Consider the following 16,423-nt stretch of genomic DNA (forward strand, 5'->3'; position numbering starts at 1 on the left):
ATTTTCATAACACTTGGGTTACACTTATTACTAGTATTTATCTAGACCATTTTCAGGTTTGGATCGTCTCTCGCTTTCTTCATATATTCGGTTGGGAACCTGAGAATAACTACATCGAGAATTGGCCATGTGCTTATGCTTTTAGCCCGTATAGAGAGAATTAGGTGATAAAGTCATTTCGAGTGTTTATTAACCGCACTATATTGTATGACATATGATTTTCCCGTACGACGGTCAGCGTCAGACGTGTCACTTGGACGACATAGCCTTCTAATCTGAATGGTTGGATTGTGTGTCGCGCATGATGTATCCATATCTGTCTGAGAGGGTCTTGCGCCAGTTCGGGTTTCTTCAAATTATTCCAAGACCTCCATCAGTGTTTGCTCATTCGATAGTCCTCCGTAGAGATCTTGATACCAGAATCAATGATTTCTATAATCATCTGGTATAAGACGATGCATGCAGTGTTCCAGCTCCTTATCCATGGGTTGCAGCACAGATACATCCAAAGATTTTATTGAGTGTCACATCCTTACATGACACTAAATGTTGCAGAAACACAACCTATACCAGCTTATCAGGAGATATTAGAAGTGCAACAGGTGGGGGATGACCACACCCAGGATCTGTTATCCATCTGTCAACGTATTGTGACAATTGCGAGAGATGTCATAGAGAGATGAGATTTTGAGGAAGGCAATTATGGTATTGTCGTCATACATGTCATCTTTCTTGAGATACGGAATGCCTTGTAATAGTTTATTTTTTATTTGTATTTTGGTAACAATTTTATTTTCTGACCAAATTATATATTGTGTTAACATTTTCAATTAATTGATTAATGTTTAGATTTGTATTATCGTTTGAATTTATATATAACATCCTTAAATTAACTAATTAGCATCGTGTTAATATATCCTTAGTGAAAATGGCAAAAAAAATCAATTTGGGACACTTGCTACCAAAACAAAAACTCTCAGATGCTTTCAAGGTTATTCAAAAGATACATTTACAGAATCACTCCTAAAAATTAAGAAAATGTCTCTCCATACCTTTTTTTTGACAAATTTTGGGTGAATGGTTCACTTGTGAAGCGCAAATTGCTTTCAAAAGTTAATCCGAAGATGCAACTCCGTAATTTTTCTAAGACAATTCTGTATACACCTTCAAACCATTTTTTTAACAAATATGGGGTTAATGACTCACTTATAAAGCACTGTATGCATTTTAAACGCGTTTAGAGTGTATCTCTGAAATATGAAAAGAACAAAATCAGGTTTTCAGTCTATTCACCCTCATCCCATAGGGTGGATAAAATAATGCCCAGAAATAATCCTCTTAAAAAAAACGTCCCAGTTCCTAAAATCCGAAGACCATTTTTAAGTTTTCTGGACTTCTTAGAGACTAGGGGAAAGAAAGAGTCTGGTCCAATAACAAATAATAAAATGAAACTAATATGCACAGCTAAAACAACACAACACAACAATTGCATTAATGCTTCTCCATTAAATTACATCTTCCGAGGCTAAATGACTCATGGGGAATAATTATAGGAAACAATAAGATATGTCATGATCCAACAAACATGTCCAATAACATATTGTAAAAAGTAATGAATGTTGTTCCTTAAAACTTTATTGGAAAATTGGAAGACAAAAATCAAGGATTAACTTCGTTAAGGGAGTATGTCTTCACACACTTCAAGCCATTATCATATGAGTAAACTCTGCCTGGTGATAAATTTGCCATAACCATGCTCCCTCTATAATGCAATCTCAATTTGGAGTTTTGGTTTTGTGACCAAAGCCCAAATTCATGCAGATTTCCTTCTTTCCAACAGATGTTAACAGTCACCCCACCACGAGCTTTTAATCCTTTCACACAACCATTTGCCCATTTATCCCGAGGCAACGCGGGAAGTAAGTAGAGATCCTTTGTTGTGCTTTGAACAAGCATTTCTGCAATTGCTGATGAAAAACTGACACACCAAACAATAAAGCTTTTCTCAGCCAATTTTATTCAAAATTTCAGTTCAAGCTTTCATATGATGAATGTGAAACCGACAAGGTACAGAAACATTACAGTTAAAGTTGAGATTTACCCAAAGTTTGCATCAATTTGGAATGGAGGGTGTGTTGTGAACAGGTTACTGTAAAGTCCTCCTTCGTAATCTGCCTCATGCTCAGGGTCCACCAAGATAATCAAGTGTTTTATCATGCGATATGCATGCTCACTGTTGTGAAGATGAGCCCACAATGCAGCTTTCCAAGTTGTTGACCATCCGGGACCGTCGTCTCCTGTAACACAATGCAAGAATGACATTTACTATTGAATTATATTATTTCAAAGTATTATAGCTGAAAAAATTCAGCCTTATGTCATTTTGTCATACAAGGTTGAGCATGAACATGGTAATTAGTATTCTCGTAAAAAAACCTCTTTTAATTAGACTATTATCAACAGCTTTACAGAGATCTGGAGTTTTTTCAAGATCTATTGTGTGTCCAGGAAACAAGCCAAACAAATGTGAAACATGTCGATGATATGGCTCTGGGTCCTGGAAATCTTCAGCCTGTCAAATAAATAAGGCGTTAAATTTAACATGGAATTGCCAGACTACAATCCAAGTTTGTCATTTAAAATTAGAAGAAATTAGATGAAATTCACTAGACAAATTGATATGTCGGAAATGAAGAAAAGGAGTGCTATTAATATTGAACATAATTGCATACCCATTCCATAATGGACCCATCCCTAGCAATTTTTGTAGGAGGAAGCTTAGACTGAGACGCGATTACTCTTTTGATAATAGCATCATCATGTCTTCCCAAAACCTGTTTTTGACAACTCGGTAACCAATATACAATTAGGATAGCTAAAATCTAGTGCCTAATATTTAAAAAAAAAATACAAACTAGTGACTAGTATTGGTTTGAGAACTAAGATAAGTTCACCTCAGCAGCAGAAATGATTATAGAGAAAATTTCTTTTATGATTGAAATATCCATGGTTGATGAGTAGCTCACACTAGCTTGCTTTTGATCTGGTGCAATGAACATGTGCTCTGGTGAAGTTGATGGGTTAGTTTCCAATCGTCCACCAGGGCCTTCAATTAACCAATCCAACAAAAATGATGTACATCCTTCCAACAAAGGATATGCTTTATTTTTTAGAAATTCCTAATATAAAAGAAAAATCAAGCATTACTTTCCGAATATCTGGAATGTGTGTATGTAATAGCACAGCCGATAGAGCAAATCTAGTTTAAGAAAACAGTAGTTATTTGCACAGACACATATATGTATCATTATAGTATATAGTATATTATATTTTCCACCCCTCATCTTTTACCTGTTCCATAATAATAATCTCAAAGGTTTGTTGATAATGACAGCAGTAAATAAGTTGCACCCTTACATCCATAAAATGAAACATGAAATTTTATAGTGTTTTTTGGCCTTTTGCAATGATTTAACAGCAATCTCCTAAAAATATTAATCATCATAGTTAAATAAGGTATTAGTTGGACTAAAACCAGCTTGAAATCTCATTTTGTAAATAAATAATAATAACCAAAAATTGCTCAACGTGGGTTACTCATGCTCCCATCTTCTCTAGTACAACTTATAGTAATGCCACGAAAATGGAAGGTTAATTTGGCATGTCCGAAAGATTAAGCTCTTCATGGTAAAAACGTTTATTGTTCTGCAAATTTAATAACTCGGGAAATCTATACTTGTTAGATCCCCTACTAATATAGATGTTTTTGCGATATTTATATTTTTGAGTCAATGAGATTAATGCTTAGATAGTTTCTTAAAAAAATCAGAGCTTACTTTGTCCATTGTATGAGTGTAATGCTCCCATAGATGGGTAGAAAGCCAAGCTCCACCCATTGGCCATAAAGCCCAAACAGCCTGACCTCGATCTGGGGATGTTTTAACCCATAAGTCAGAAACCTGATGTGCAACCCAACCATTTGCTTCATAGTTCACCTGCATGCCAAATCAAATGAAATTCACTACAGTCCCATTCCTACCTTTCTATTTAAAACACACAATTACTTTAAATTGTGCCTAATTACTTGGGCTTGCGCCTAGCATAGACTTGATTAATAGAAGGTCTACTAACAAGTTACTGATAGCTGACAAGCATAATTATAGCCGATTTCTTTGTTACATAGAATGTCAAGAGTTGTATGAAAGAAAGAGTAAACAGAGAAAATACCTTTGCAGTTTTACTACCATTGACCGACATAGAGGAAATGTAATCAAATAATGGCTCTTGACATTCATGTAGGTTGCAAGAAAGGGATGGCCAATAATTCATTTGAAGATTTATGTTCAAGTGCTGAGCCCCACTGGATGACAAAAAAAAACAGACAAATTATCAAATCTCGTGAATTCTTTATAAAATTACTTCTAGATAGTTATTTGATACGCCTTATCCATATAGAATTAGAAACTCTAAGACATTTTATAAAACCTAATGTCTTTACTTTCCGTATACATATTTATTTATTGCTAGAGGAGGGATAAAAATTGAAGTGAATACATACTCCCATGCAGGAGAAACATTTTGGTTCCATATACCCTGTAGGTTTGCCACCTGAGTTCCAGGACGTGAACAAGCGATTAGTAGATATCGGCCATATTGAAACAAAAGCTCCACAAAGGAAGGATCTTCATCCTTTTGAAATGATTTGACTCTTGATGAAGTTGGAACGGTATCATCACCTCCCAATTGAGAGATATTAGTCTTGGAACTTTTAGAGAGTTGCAATGAGACCCGATGAAATAGATGCTGATAATCATCCAAGTGGCGTGCATATATATTATCATATGAAAAGCTTTTCACAGACTTCATTTTACTCAAGGACTCGGAAGTAGGATCCTTCTTAGAGTCTTCAGGATAAGTAAATGGACCATCAAAAGACGAGGAAGCTGTCAGAAGCAAAATAGCCCAGTCTGCACCTTCAACTCTAAGCTTCTTATCATCCAAAGCATGTATAACTCCTTTGCCATTACTAATCTGCAGATCAAGAACTGCACAAAACTGAATTCCCTTTGGTTCACCATTGGAATTGAGGTGTGGCGCGATCCTTTTGACAGGACAACTTCCTTCCAATATTATCTGATTTTGGCCGCTTAAACGTGAATTGTGATGTAATTTGCTATCCAAAGATACTGTAAATGATAATGACCCTGACTTGCTAGTGGAAAACTTTGTCACTAGCACTTGGTCCGGATTAGAAGAAAAATGCTCTCTGGTGAATTCTACATCACCCACATTGTATTTTATTTTTGCTGTCGCAGTATCCAAATCAAGTTCTCTGTGATAAGACTCTTCCGAATATTTAAGATGAGCATCATCGAACTCTAAATTAATATCGCCAAGAAGTTGGTATACCTTCATTTAAAAAATAAAAAAATATAAAAAGAATGAAACGTGTATGTGATTTATATTGTAGAAAAATAGCAACTTCTTGGACTCCTCGGTTTATATATCATATTCCTTGGTTATAAACCCCTAACATTAATCTAATAAATATCGTAGTTCCTCATAAATTGCAGAAAAAGGGTTATATCAATTTGCAGTATGTTACATACTTCAGAAGGAATTCCTGACAATTTCTCAGCTGCTGTTGTAGCTTCGGGATATTTTTTGTCATCAACAAGTTTCCGGACTTCAGCCAGCACCTCAGGAGCATTTTTGTCGGTGTAGTTGCCAGGTACCCCAGTCCATAGTGTGTCCTCTATGAAAAAAGAAATCGAACCCCAAATTAGTAAGTTTTTTAAATGAGAAAAACCCAAACACATATCAAATTGATTTTATCACGGATACTGCAGCATGACCTTATCCCAAATATCTCAATCATATAACTTTGTAACTAGAAAATGCCTATAGTACTAATGTAACCCGTATACATAAAAAAATTATTTGCAGCGCAGATTTTTCACAATGAACCACATTAAATCCAACAAATATCTTGAAGGAACTACAAAATGGTCGATGCTAAATTAAGTGTACACAACAATCTTCCCTTCAAATCAAAGCCTATTCGCAGGATTTATCACTCAGACATTAGCCATTGTCCGAAACAATCATTAACATAATAGAGTCCCACAGAAAATCAACCAATACCATAGTCTAATATATCTGATAACCATACTAAATACTGCACTGCATTGAATCCTATGAAGCACGGCCACGCAGACACGAACACCAGACACGACATCCACGACATCCACCCTGACATGTCGATTCTAGTAATATTTAAAAAACTAAATTAATTAAACAAAATCACAAGTGTCAATGGCGTGCTGGTGTCTGACACGGACACAGACACCTTTTTTTTAGAGATTTAATCAATCTAATCAAAGACCAAGGGAATAAGCTTATCTAATTGGAAGTTATTAAGCTCATTCAATTCACAAACTCACAATGAATTTTGACAACACATACATCCCCTTTTTATAGGTTAAATTACACATACATACTATGATAAATGATACTAAACCAAAATAAGAATGTAAATTTTCTCTATGAAAGCAGCATTTTATTTTACCATTGAGCTGTAGAACATCAGTGTGAACACCGCCCCAAACCATGGCACCAAGACGGCCATTACCGATTGGGATTGCATCGGTCCAGTACTTTGCAGGGCTAGAAAAAGTAACCTTCAATGGTCTTGAAGGTTCATCACCATCAAGATCATCAGCATTTGGTAAAGATGGTTTCCACAGGTGTTTCTGTGAGGGAGCGCGCACCAGAACCCAATCCCCATCTTCCATAGTGAAAGGAAGAGAAGAGAGTGAATGAGTCGGTGGAAGTGAAATGAAGTGAAGAAAGAAACGTGGTAGTTGTGGTTGCTTGTCAGTGTTTACCTTGAAATGAAGATGGCCCACATTGTTTGCATTTAAGTCACTGCTTTTTCTATGGAATCAATGTAGAGTTGGATTTGAAAACAAAGTTTATATGAAAATGAAAAGCTTATTTTTTGTGGCAATGAAAGAAAGTCATTTTCATTTCAATGTATTTTAATGTATTTATGGGAAGAAAATTTAAATGAAAGGAAAACATGTACTGAAGGAAGTAATCAAATGTCTAGCTAAAAATATAAGAGAGAAATGCAATATATAATTTGGTTTTTTATTGAAATAAATAATATTATCTAAAATTATTAAGTGATTAACAAATGATAAAAATTTAGAAAGTTTTACTTCTTTTTATTTACTTATTTGTTATTATCATGTTATTGTAAGAATTGAATCACTTGCATTTTCATGGATATGATTTGCAATAATATACAAGTATGATAATTTTTATATTTGAAAATTAATAATATGCCGATATGATTATACTAAATATAGAGACATTCTAATATGATTATATTAAGTATATAGATATTTTAATACTCCCCTGTAGTCGAAAAGGGGAAGATCTTTGGTAAAAAAATATCTGTAATTTGATGTTTTGTGGGTATGTGGAGAACTCGGACTTGACCCCGAGCTACCTTTTTGCGGACAAAATGAATGTTCATCTCAATGTGTTTTGTTCATTGATGTTGAATCAGGTTACCCAAGAGATAGATGGCATTGACGTTGTTACATTATACCATGGTGGCCTTATGAATAGGAAAATGTAACTCCAATATAAGGTTTCGTAACCAACATGATTCAAAGATCACATTGGAAACTCCACAATATTCTGCTTCGGTACTAGATCGAGGTAGTGTGGTTGTCGTTTGACGACCAAAGGAGTAGGTTGTCTCCAAGGAACACACAGTAGCCGGAAGTGGAACGTCTAATATCAGGACATTCTCCTCAATCAGCATCTGTATATGAGATTAATGAAGTAGTAGATGAGGGATACAGATGTAAATCGTAGTGTTTCATGCATGTGAGTGTCCATTGGATTATGCATAAATAGATATATTAATTGTACCGCGTATGAGATATCAGATCGTGTGAAGGTGAGATACTGAAGAGCACTTGTAAGACTATGGTAGAGAGATGGATCCTCGTAGGGGACATTGTGTGTGGAACTCATCCTTGATTTTATATCAACTGGAGTTGGACAAGTTTTGCAAGAAGATATGCCAGCTCGTGAGAGGATGTCTTCTAGTTTGATGCAAATTGGTATCCCATGATGTGGACATTGTTTAAGCAACTCCTTAAATATCTCTCAAGCATCAAATAAAGATTCATCATCTCCTTGTCTAAACGAAGTTATCCCATTCCTCATCTTAGCATTCTTGACAGAAGAAAAGTATTTAGCTAAAAAAATTCAGCTAGGGCATTTTCATGTGGCTATGGAATTCGGCTCTAAAGAATTTAGTCAACTCTTGGCTCTATCCCTTAGAGAGTACGGGAATAATCTCAACCTAAAGGCGTCATCAGTAATTCCTAGGATCTTGAAGTTACTTGCCACTTCTAGGAATTGTCTCAAAGGCAAGTGTGGGTCCTCATTTGCAGTGCCTAGGTATTGACTAATGGTTTGCAACAACTGAAACATCATTGGTTTAAACTCAAACTGGACTACAATGATCTCTGGATGAATAATACCAATGTTCATAGAATTAGGATCAAAGACTGCATAGTCCCTGATGTTCTTTGCTCTATCATTGGCAATGCCAATGATGTCGTTATCTACCATGACACGATCTGCCTAAACTAGTTCCTCCTCTATATCAAAAACAAGAAAATAAGGAGGGCTTCCTGGTAAATGTCCAGTAAGTTGAAATATCTGAAGCAATCTAAATGTTCTCTTAGGTTCAGCGTCTCCTCTGTAGACTGATTTTAGCAACCTACGCATGCAATAGCTCAGCACCTGTCGTGATTCCAGAATACAGAGACCATCAAAAGCACAAATGCCAGTTTAAAAAAATAGTATGACAAACAAAATCAAAATTTCATCTTTTACACACTCCCCGACAACGGCACCAAAAACTTGTTATTTGAAAATGTGAATGCAAGAATATATGTATGTTTTAAAGTAGAAAGTGATAAAAAGTAAGGATATTGAACCCACGTGGAATGGAAAGTAACTTAGGTTGATTTTTGTAAGAAACTATCTTTTAGTAAATCAACATGAGCAAGATAAAAATAATATATGATATTCATAGGTCCAGCTGAATAGTAAACATATATAGAACAATGTAAAAAATGTGGGTTGAATGCAATGATGGACAGTATGTTAGGAAATGATTCATTAATATAACATAATCATTTATGTGTACATGATATGTTGTGTCATGCCAGGAAAGGTCAGAAAGTGATCTAAAGGTGTATCTCTACAACATCAAAAGCATATGTTTTAGGGCAAAGGAACAAATCTCTAAGCCTCACTTGTAACCCTAAAGCATGTTTGTTTTTACTCTGAAAATCCTTTAAGTTTGTAGCTACTCATACCTAAGAATCTATTCTAATGAATATCTTTATCATACTATTTTCAACCACTTTTATCATGAAATCCTCTTGTTGTTGGATATCTCACAATAACATGTTTTTATCTTTTTCCAAATTGATCAATCAAATAAACAGATTTATAACATTTTAACACATGACAAAACAAAGCATTAAAAACACATCACTTAACATAAAAACTACATTATATCAACTTTTCATTGCTCAACAAACAAAGGTTTAGGTCATAATGAGTTGAGTACAAACTACAATGCAGGTCCTTAAGCTAATCATTCTTAAACACAAAGTGTAAAAGGGATAACAACTTAAGAGTAGTGTCTTATTTTCTTGCAATGGATAATCAACAAGAGATAACTTTTGTCGCGTCAAGATTTAGTAGTAAGCTTTAGAGATGGTGAGAAGAAGAAACTTCATTTTCCCTAAACTCTTTTCCTCACTGGTTTCTTCTATGTGAATCTTTCTAGCAGATGTTGAACTTCTTCTTTATTCTTCAAGAGTTGATTTTATAGGTTCTTCAGCTAGGTTTTTTCCATTTGTCTTGGATCATGGGCTAAAGAATAAATCAAATCAGGCCCAAGATAAAATCAACAAATTTCCCTTGTTTTTATATGATTCATACATCATGGAAATCAGGTACAGACAATTGTGGGGGACAAGGTGTAGTGTGGTAGAGTGCTGGTACAGAGTTGTAGGAGGCATTTATCCTTTTTGTTGCATGGTAGTGGGTGTACTACGTACTATATTTTGTCTTCTAACGCCTTTGATTCTATCCTTTCATATTGATTCTCCTTCCAATGTAGATCGTTGCCATGTATTTCCTAGGAATGTAATTGTTGTTTCTTTTTTTTCTCTCACCTGCTTCCAACCTTATGCTTTCCTTTGGCTCTCAGTTGATGTCTCTGACTGTTGTAACACCCTAAACCTCAACTTTTAATTATAAAAGAGAAAATCACATTTTAGGATATTACTCCAACAAAACATACATACTTTATTCAAATAAAGTCAACATCCTTATAGTAGAATTCAAATTATGGCATAACCTCAAAAGTTTATTAAAAAAAAAATACTCAAGGAAAATTCAACATCAACTCAAAGCAAATATGTCTCATTCCCTGATGTTACAGAATCGTAGGTTTCCTCATATACAAAATCAAAATCCTCGAAATGTTTATTCCCTCTCTCTGTTATCCCTCATCTCATCTCCAGGAAGAAACTGACCCTTTGATTTTTCATTTATACCAATTTGTATCACATTTGTTAATGTTTTTCTATTGATTTGGAAGTTAGAAGAGTGAATGCACAATGTTGTGATTTTTTTTATTTGTTTATTCCTATGTATCTGGGAGTACGCTTGTTACAAATTTATATAATACTTTTTTCAACTGGTACTGAAGAGTGCTTCTGTTAAACTCTATGTTCAAGAGTTTTTTTGGTTGGATTTATTTGTAATCTTTGTTTGTGTTGTTACTCATAGTCAAGAGCTTGCAATTTTAATTGACATTTGAGCGACATTTGTTTTACTCAGTTATGGTTGATGTTTACATTGTGCGGGTTGGAGTTTTATTTGCCAAAACAGTCTAACATATTAGCCCCTAATCCTTGGGCCATGGAAATCATGTTATTATAAATTCAAAGATAAGTGTTTTTTTGTTATAGATTCATTTACAAAGGTATGGTGTTCTTGCTGTAAGATTTGGTTTGAAGTGGTACTGGTTTTGTTGAATATGGTTTTAAATTCTAAGCTTGATTTAGATCATAATAACACCTAAAATGGATAGTAGTGATAGTATAATTGTAGCAATGTTTCAAAAACTGGACCAACCAGTTCAACTGATTGGGCTTAGAACCAGAGTTGGCACCAGTCCAAACAATCTTATAAAACGATAGTTCTATAAAATTGGAAAAAAACCGAAAAAAGTGTTATTTTATTTTATATGATAATAATCATCTCTAAGTTATGATCATACATTATTTTATGACAATTTTTTTTGTGTGAAAAGGAAAAATAACTTAATTACTTGGACAAAACTATTATTATACAAATAGAGGTACATGCTCTACAACATCCCTTCCCATTTTTAGATTATCCTGCATACTTCTAATGTATAATTTAGGATTTTGAGCAATTTGATTTTGTTGATTTAACTTTGGTGGTGCTTCAAGTGTTTACATAGTTTATTTGACATTTAGGAGTTTGATATATTTGATTTTGTTAATTTAATTTTGGTGGTGCTGCAAGTCTTTAGCTAGTCTATTTGGCTTATTCAAAAAACAGTATAGTATATGATGCTTTTTTTAATAACACCGATAATATAAATAAAAGGAAAATAAGTTACAAAAAGGGGGATCAAAGTTAACCCCATCAATGTTAATAGAACCTAAATAAAGGTATACCTAACATATTATTTATAAAATCATTCCTTATTGTAAGACCCCAATTTTGACCCTAAGATCCCTCATGATATGCATTGGCATTGGGATCACACCTTGGCATTCTCCTTACCCCTCATTCATTAGGTTTGCATTGGGAGAGGTCACCAAGCACATTTGATTGTATCATACTTAATTTTTCTTTTATTTAATAACCAAAATACTAAAAATATGTCAATATATAGTTTGTTGCTTTTGTAGGTAGTGTACATGCTCACATATGCTCTATCAAGCTCATATCTAGGGTTTGAGACCCTCAATGCAATGAGCCCAATCTATAAATGGTTCACATTGGATCTAAGTATCATATATGGATCCCCATGATCTTCACATGTTATTTTGATCAAGAAATCATCAAGAGTTAGGAGTTAGTTTGCCTTGGAAACCCTAATTCATTTGGGTATCTTGTGTGACTTCTTCAACAGGTTTCTTCAAAAATTGATTAAATATTTCAAGGGATACTTCAAATTACATCATCTTATGCATATATGATCCTCCATGAGTCCCAAAAGTTAAGAGAATGTCAAGCTGGCAAGATGGTTCATGGTGGTTGACCAGAGAAAGTCAATTGGTCAAAACTGGGGTTCCCTAGACCCTATCTCCTATAATTTTTGTCATATGAAAATGATTCCAAGATAAAAGTTACTATAAGTAACATTACAAATAACATTAATGTTGAAGTCAAGATCTAAGTTTGCTTGGAAAGTCATTGTTTATGGTGAAAGATTATAGGTCATTTTGTTTGAACCCTAGTTTGGAGGTTAACTTCCCTGGACCATAACTTGCTCAATTTTTATGAGATGAAAGCCATTAAAATTGCATAATCAAATTCAAGATGTCTAATTCAACTTTTATTTTTGGATTAAGTGTAAATTCAACTTTCAAATGCATGTTCCAAGCGGAAACATTATAGGTCATTTTGGGCCAATACCATTGAACAAGTGATTTTCCTCAACTTCTAAAATGAATAACTCCCTCATGCCAAATCCAAATGAGGTCAAATTTGTGACCAAATTGAATAGGTTTGAAATATATATAACTTTAATGAAGGAACTTTTCTCATTTGAAGTCCATGGAAAAAGTTATTCAAGCTGGAAGAAGTGAACATTTGACTTGAGACTTAGAAAATTTTCAAATATGTTTAATTTCCCAAACTTCCACCTCAAAATTTATCATGATCCAAGCTTCAAATGAAAACGTGTTCAACATGAAAGTTGTTCCTCTTGATCTCACATTTCTAAAACATCCAAGATCATCTTATTTGGATCAAAATTGAAGGACTTGCGCATGACTTCATTATGGAAAGTGTTTTGGCAAGATTGGATTTCAAGTGATCAAATTCTTTTGCATGCTTACAAATGATGCATTCAGCATACTTTGTACACGAATTGGGAGTGGATTGCATCATCCCTAAGGCCCAAATAATTGCTCATGCACCCATGCAAAGGAGTTTCCAAATTTGTCCAAATTTCAAGTGGTGCAAATATCAAGTGCATTGCCTATTTAAACAAGCTTAAGGCTTCAGATTCATCATCAATACCTTGCCCAAGCTTTGCTAGACCAATTCAAACCCCCACTGCCATAGAATTTCTGAAGGTTTCTTTTTAATCGAGCTTGAACTTCATCTTCTGTTTGGAAGTTCAAACTCCAGAAATTCACTTCCCTTTTCATCTCATTTGGTTTCTGCAAGCAAGAGGAGGAAAAAGCAATCAAATCCAGATCAAGATCAAGTGGAATTAGATCAACTCGAAGGTGATTTTTCAAAAACTTCTTCTCTTCGATTCTCCCTCAATTCTCCACTATTCTTGTTGATTTTTGATTTTCTGAAGTCCTAACAATGTAGGCAAGAAGATTGAGTTTCTTTGAGGTTAAATCGAAGCAACTCAGTTCATGATCCTCAAAATTCAAATCCCTGTATTTTTTTATATACTTGGAATTGGACAAAATTGAGGTCAAATTCGAGCTCCTGAGCATTTTTTCTTTAAATTCATGTCTTGCTTTTCATTTTGGTGATGGTTGATGGTGGACCAGTCCGGTGAGGTCCACTAGAGAAGAAGACCGGAGCTCTGGCTTCGGTGATGTGTTGTCATGCATCTCAACCATAAGATCCCTTTAAAATGTTTTAATCTCATGCGCTGCTTTTGAATATCAAGCCTATGCCGCGTTGACTGCAGTGCACCATGGAACACACGCTTTCATCCATTTGATATGCCACCTCAATTAATGAGGGAGATCAGATGGTTCTCATTTTTTTGAATTTCTGATTATTTCATTTAATTGCTTATTTTTAATTAATTCATATTAATTTCATTATTAATCCAAAAAATATGGGACTTTCACCAAAAAATTTCAAATATTTTTCTCTTTCATTTTCTGAATTAAAATTATTTTTTGGATTAATATTGATATTTTTTATGATTTAATTGTTTTTGTGCATTTTTTTAATTGTTTAAAAATACTTCTGACTTTTCAAAAATAATGAATTTTTTTCTCCAAGGTCCTTTGACCCTGTTTGACCTATGATAAATCTCTTGACCATTTATTTGGTGTTTTGAAGAGGTTTTAGGTTTTTGATAAAACATAATTTAATTTAAATGCTTTTTAATTTGATTTTTTAATTGTTTAATTGTGTAGAAATTATGTTGAGCCATTTTTATTGACTTGTGAAGTTTGACTATGTGTTTGGGCCTTGGTAAAGATTGATTTGACTTTTGTTGGATTAAATCATTGGATTTAGGGGATTGATGAGATGTACATTTCATCTCCCAAAATGAATGAATGATTTTAATTTGATAAAATTCCTCTCATGACCAATTTGTGTTTCTCTCATCCCCCCTCTTCATCTTCAATCTCATTCTATCCCATCCCTTTCATTGACCAATGACATCTCAATATATTAAGGCTAATTGGTTCATCAACAACTTCATGTTATATGAACCAATACAAGTATGAATGAGATTAGGTCCATCATTTGATCATTTTCTTTTTGTGTGTGGTATGCTTTAGGAGTATGGTTCATTGTACCATATCTCTAACATGCATTAACACCAAAATTTCTATTGCCCGGCCTCAGATAGTTGTGGCTTCTACATAAGTCCAATTACGATTGCTTAACATAGCGCTAAATTTTGACCCAAAAGGCATAGCATTCTAGTAAGTGGGATTGTAAGTCTCCCCCCTTTCATGGTATTGTGTGGAAACTTAGCCTTTTTCCTTCCTTTGGAAGATGTCTTGGTTCAAGGATCCATGCTTGTGAATAGAGGGTTGAGTGTTCTCCAAAGAATGACTTAATCAATGGAAAAGCAAAATAATCCTAACATCTAATCAACTAACATTTGACTAACTTTTATTCTTATTACTTTTAATTTCAAGTCATTTGCTTCATGTCATTTAAACTCAAGTCATTTACCATTTGCCATTGACATATTATTTAACTTGTTTATGTTTATGCCATTTTCCCTTTTGCTCATTTGAGCCATATATTGTGATTGTATGTATATGTTGGCGTATCATGTTTGTGTTTGTGGTATTAGGAACTTAAAGTACATAATAAACAACGAAAACCCCTAAAAAATGTTTTGTGTGGACTGTTGGATGTGATCTGAGCTTTGGACTTAGAATTAGGCAAAATTCTCTATGCAAAAGGACTTGGCTAATGCCAACATTTCTGAAACCAAGTTATTGTGATTTGAGCTTTCATATGATGCAAGTATTGGGATCCACTTGAGTTCATCTGCTACATGATCTTGATGCAAAATGTTACTTTAAACCTGTGTCTAATACCTTATTTTGAGCCATTCAAGGAGTATGTCATCTGATACATGGGAAGATTATGAAGAAGACTATGAAGTTGCTAGCTTGGATGTGGCTATCTTTATTTTATGCCTTGCTCTTCACTTTGCTACTTGCTTATTGATATTGCTTGATTTAAAGTCCAAAGGAAAAATGGGTTTCTATATGACATTCTTGTCTATTGGATTGCATCCCATTGGTTAGATCTTTTCAACTCTTAACTTTAAATTGTTGCTTAGGATTAGTCTCTTCATCTCCTCCCACTTCTTAAATTTCAAATCTCTCCCTCTTTTCAAAAACCTTCATTGCCTGTGATTTCAAACTTAGACTTAATTGCAAATTAGAAACTTTGGCCTTATGCCATTGTATTTTTGAACTCTTTTCTTAAATCAAACTTGTAAATGAACTTAACCATATTGACTTCAAATTTAAAAAGACAAAAAGAACTAACACTCATTCAAACTCTTTTAGGCCCTTTGTGACTCTTTTAAAACTTTAATTTTTGTTAAAAATAATCCACTCATTTTGAAATTGATACCACGAACTATGAGGTTTTGATCCCTCATTTTATGTTGGTACGTAGGCACAAGTCCGAAGGTCTTGTCAAATACAAAAATATAATTAATGAATTCCTTTCTCATCCCCACACTTTATTTATTGCAAACATCTTTCATACCAAAAATAATACACACATAAAAAAGGACTCCCTAGGAGTATCTAGGACACTTTGGGGGCTAACACCTTTCCTCTATGTAACCAACCCCCTTACCTGT

At 34.2% G+C, this 16,423-nt stretch overlaps 1 protein-coding gene and 1 non-coding gene across 2 annotated transcripts; one reads left to right on the plus strand and one right to left on the minus strand.

Annotated features, from left to right (window-relative positions):
- Positions 1-1,465: 1,465 nt before the first annotated feature.
- Positions 1,466-6,976, minus strand: LOC127091587 (alpha-L-fucosidase 2). Its single transcript, XM_051030276.1, has 10 exons — positions 6,569-6,976; positions 5,610-5,755; positions 4,559-5,409; positions 4,228-4,360; positions 3,837-3,995; positions 2,955-3,179; positions 2,733-2,834; positions 2,437-2,572; positions 2,102-2,297; positions 1,466-1,978 (listed from the first exon to the last, which is right to left on the minus strand). The coding sequence occupies exons 1-10, from the start codon at positions 6,792-6,794 to the stop codon at positions 1,660-1,662; spliced, it is 2,493 nt and encodes an 830-aa protein (XP_050886233.1). The 5' UTR covers positions 6,795-6,976; the 3' UTR covers positions 1,466-1,659.
- Positions 6,977-8,143: 1,167 nt separating this feature from the next.
- Positions 8,144-8,250, plus strand: LOC127098906 (small nucleolar RNA R71). Its single transcript, XR_007793590.1, has one exon. It is a non-coding gene; the product is annotated as a small nucleolar RNA R71 (small nucleolar RNA).
- The last annotated feature ends 8,173 nt before the right edge of the window (positions 8,251-16,423 follow it).

This window comes from Lathyrus oleraceus, chromosome 6 (genome assembly GCF_024323335.1).
Source record: "Lathyrus oleraceus cultivar Zhongwan6 chromosome 6, CAAS_Psat_ZW6_1.0, whole genome shotgun sequence".
In the NCBI taxonomy this organism is placed as follows: Eukaryota; Viridiplantae; Streptophyta; class Magnoliopsida; order Fabales; family Fabaceae; genus Lathyrus; species Lathyrus oleraceus.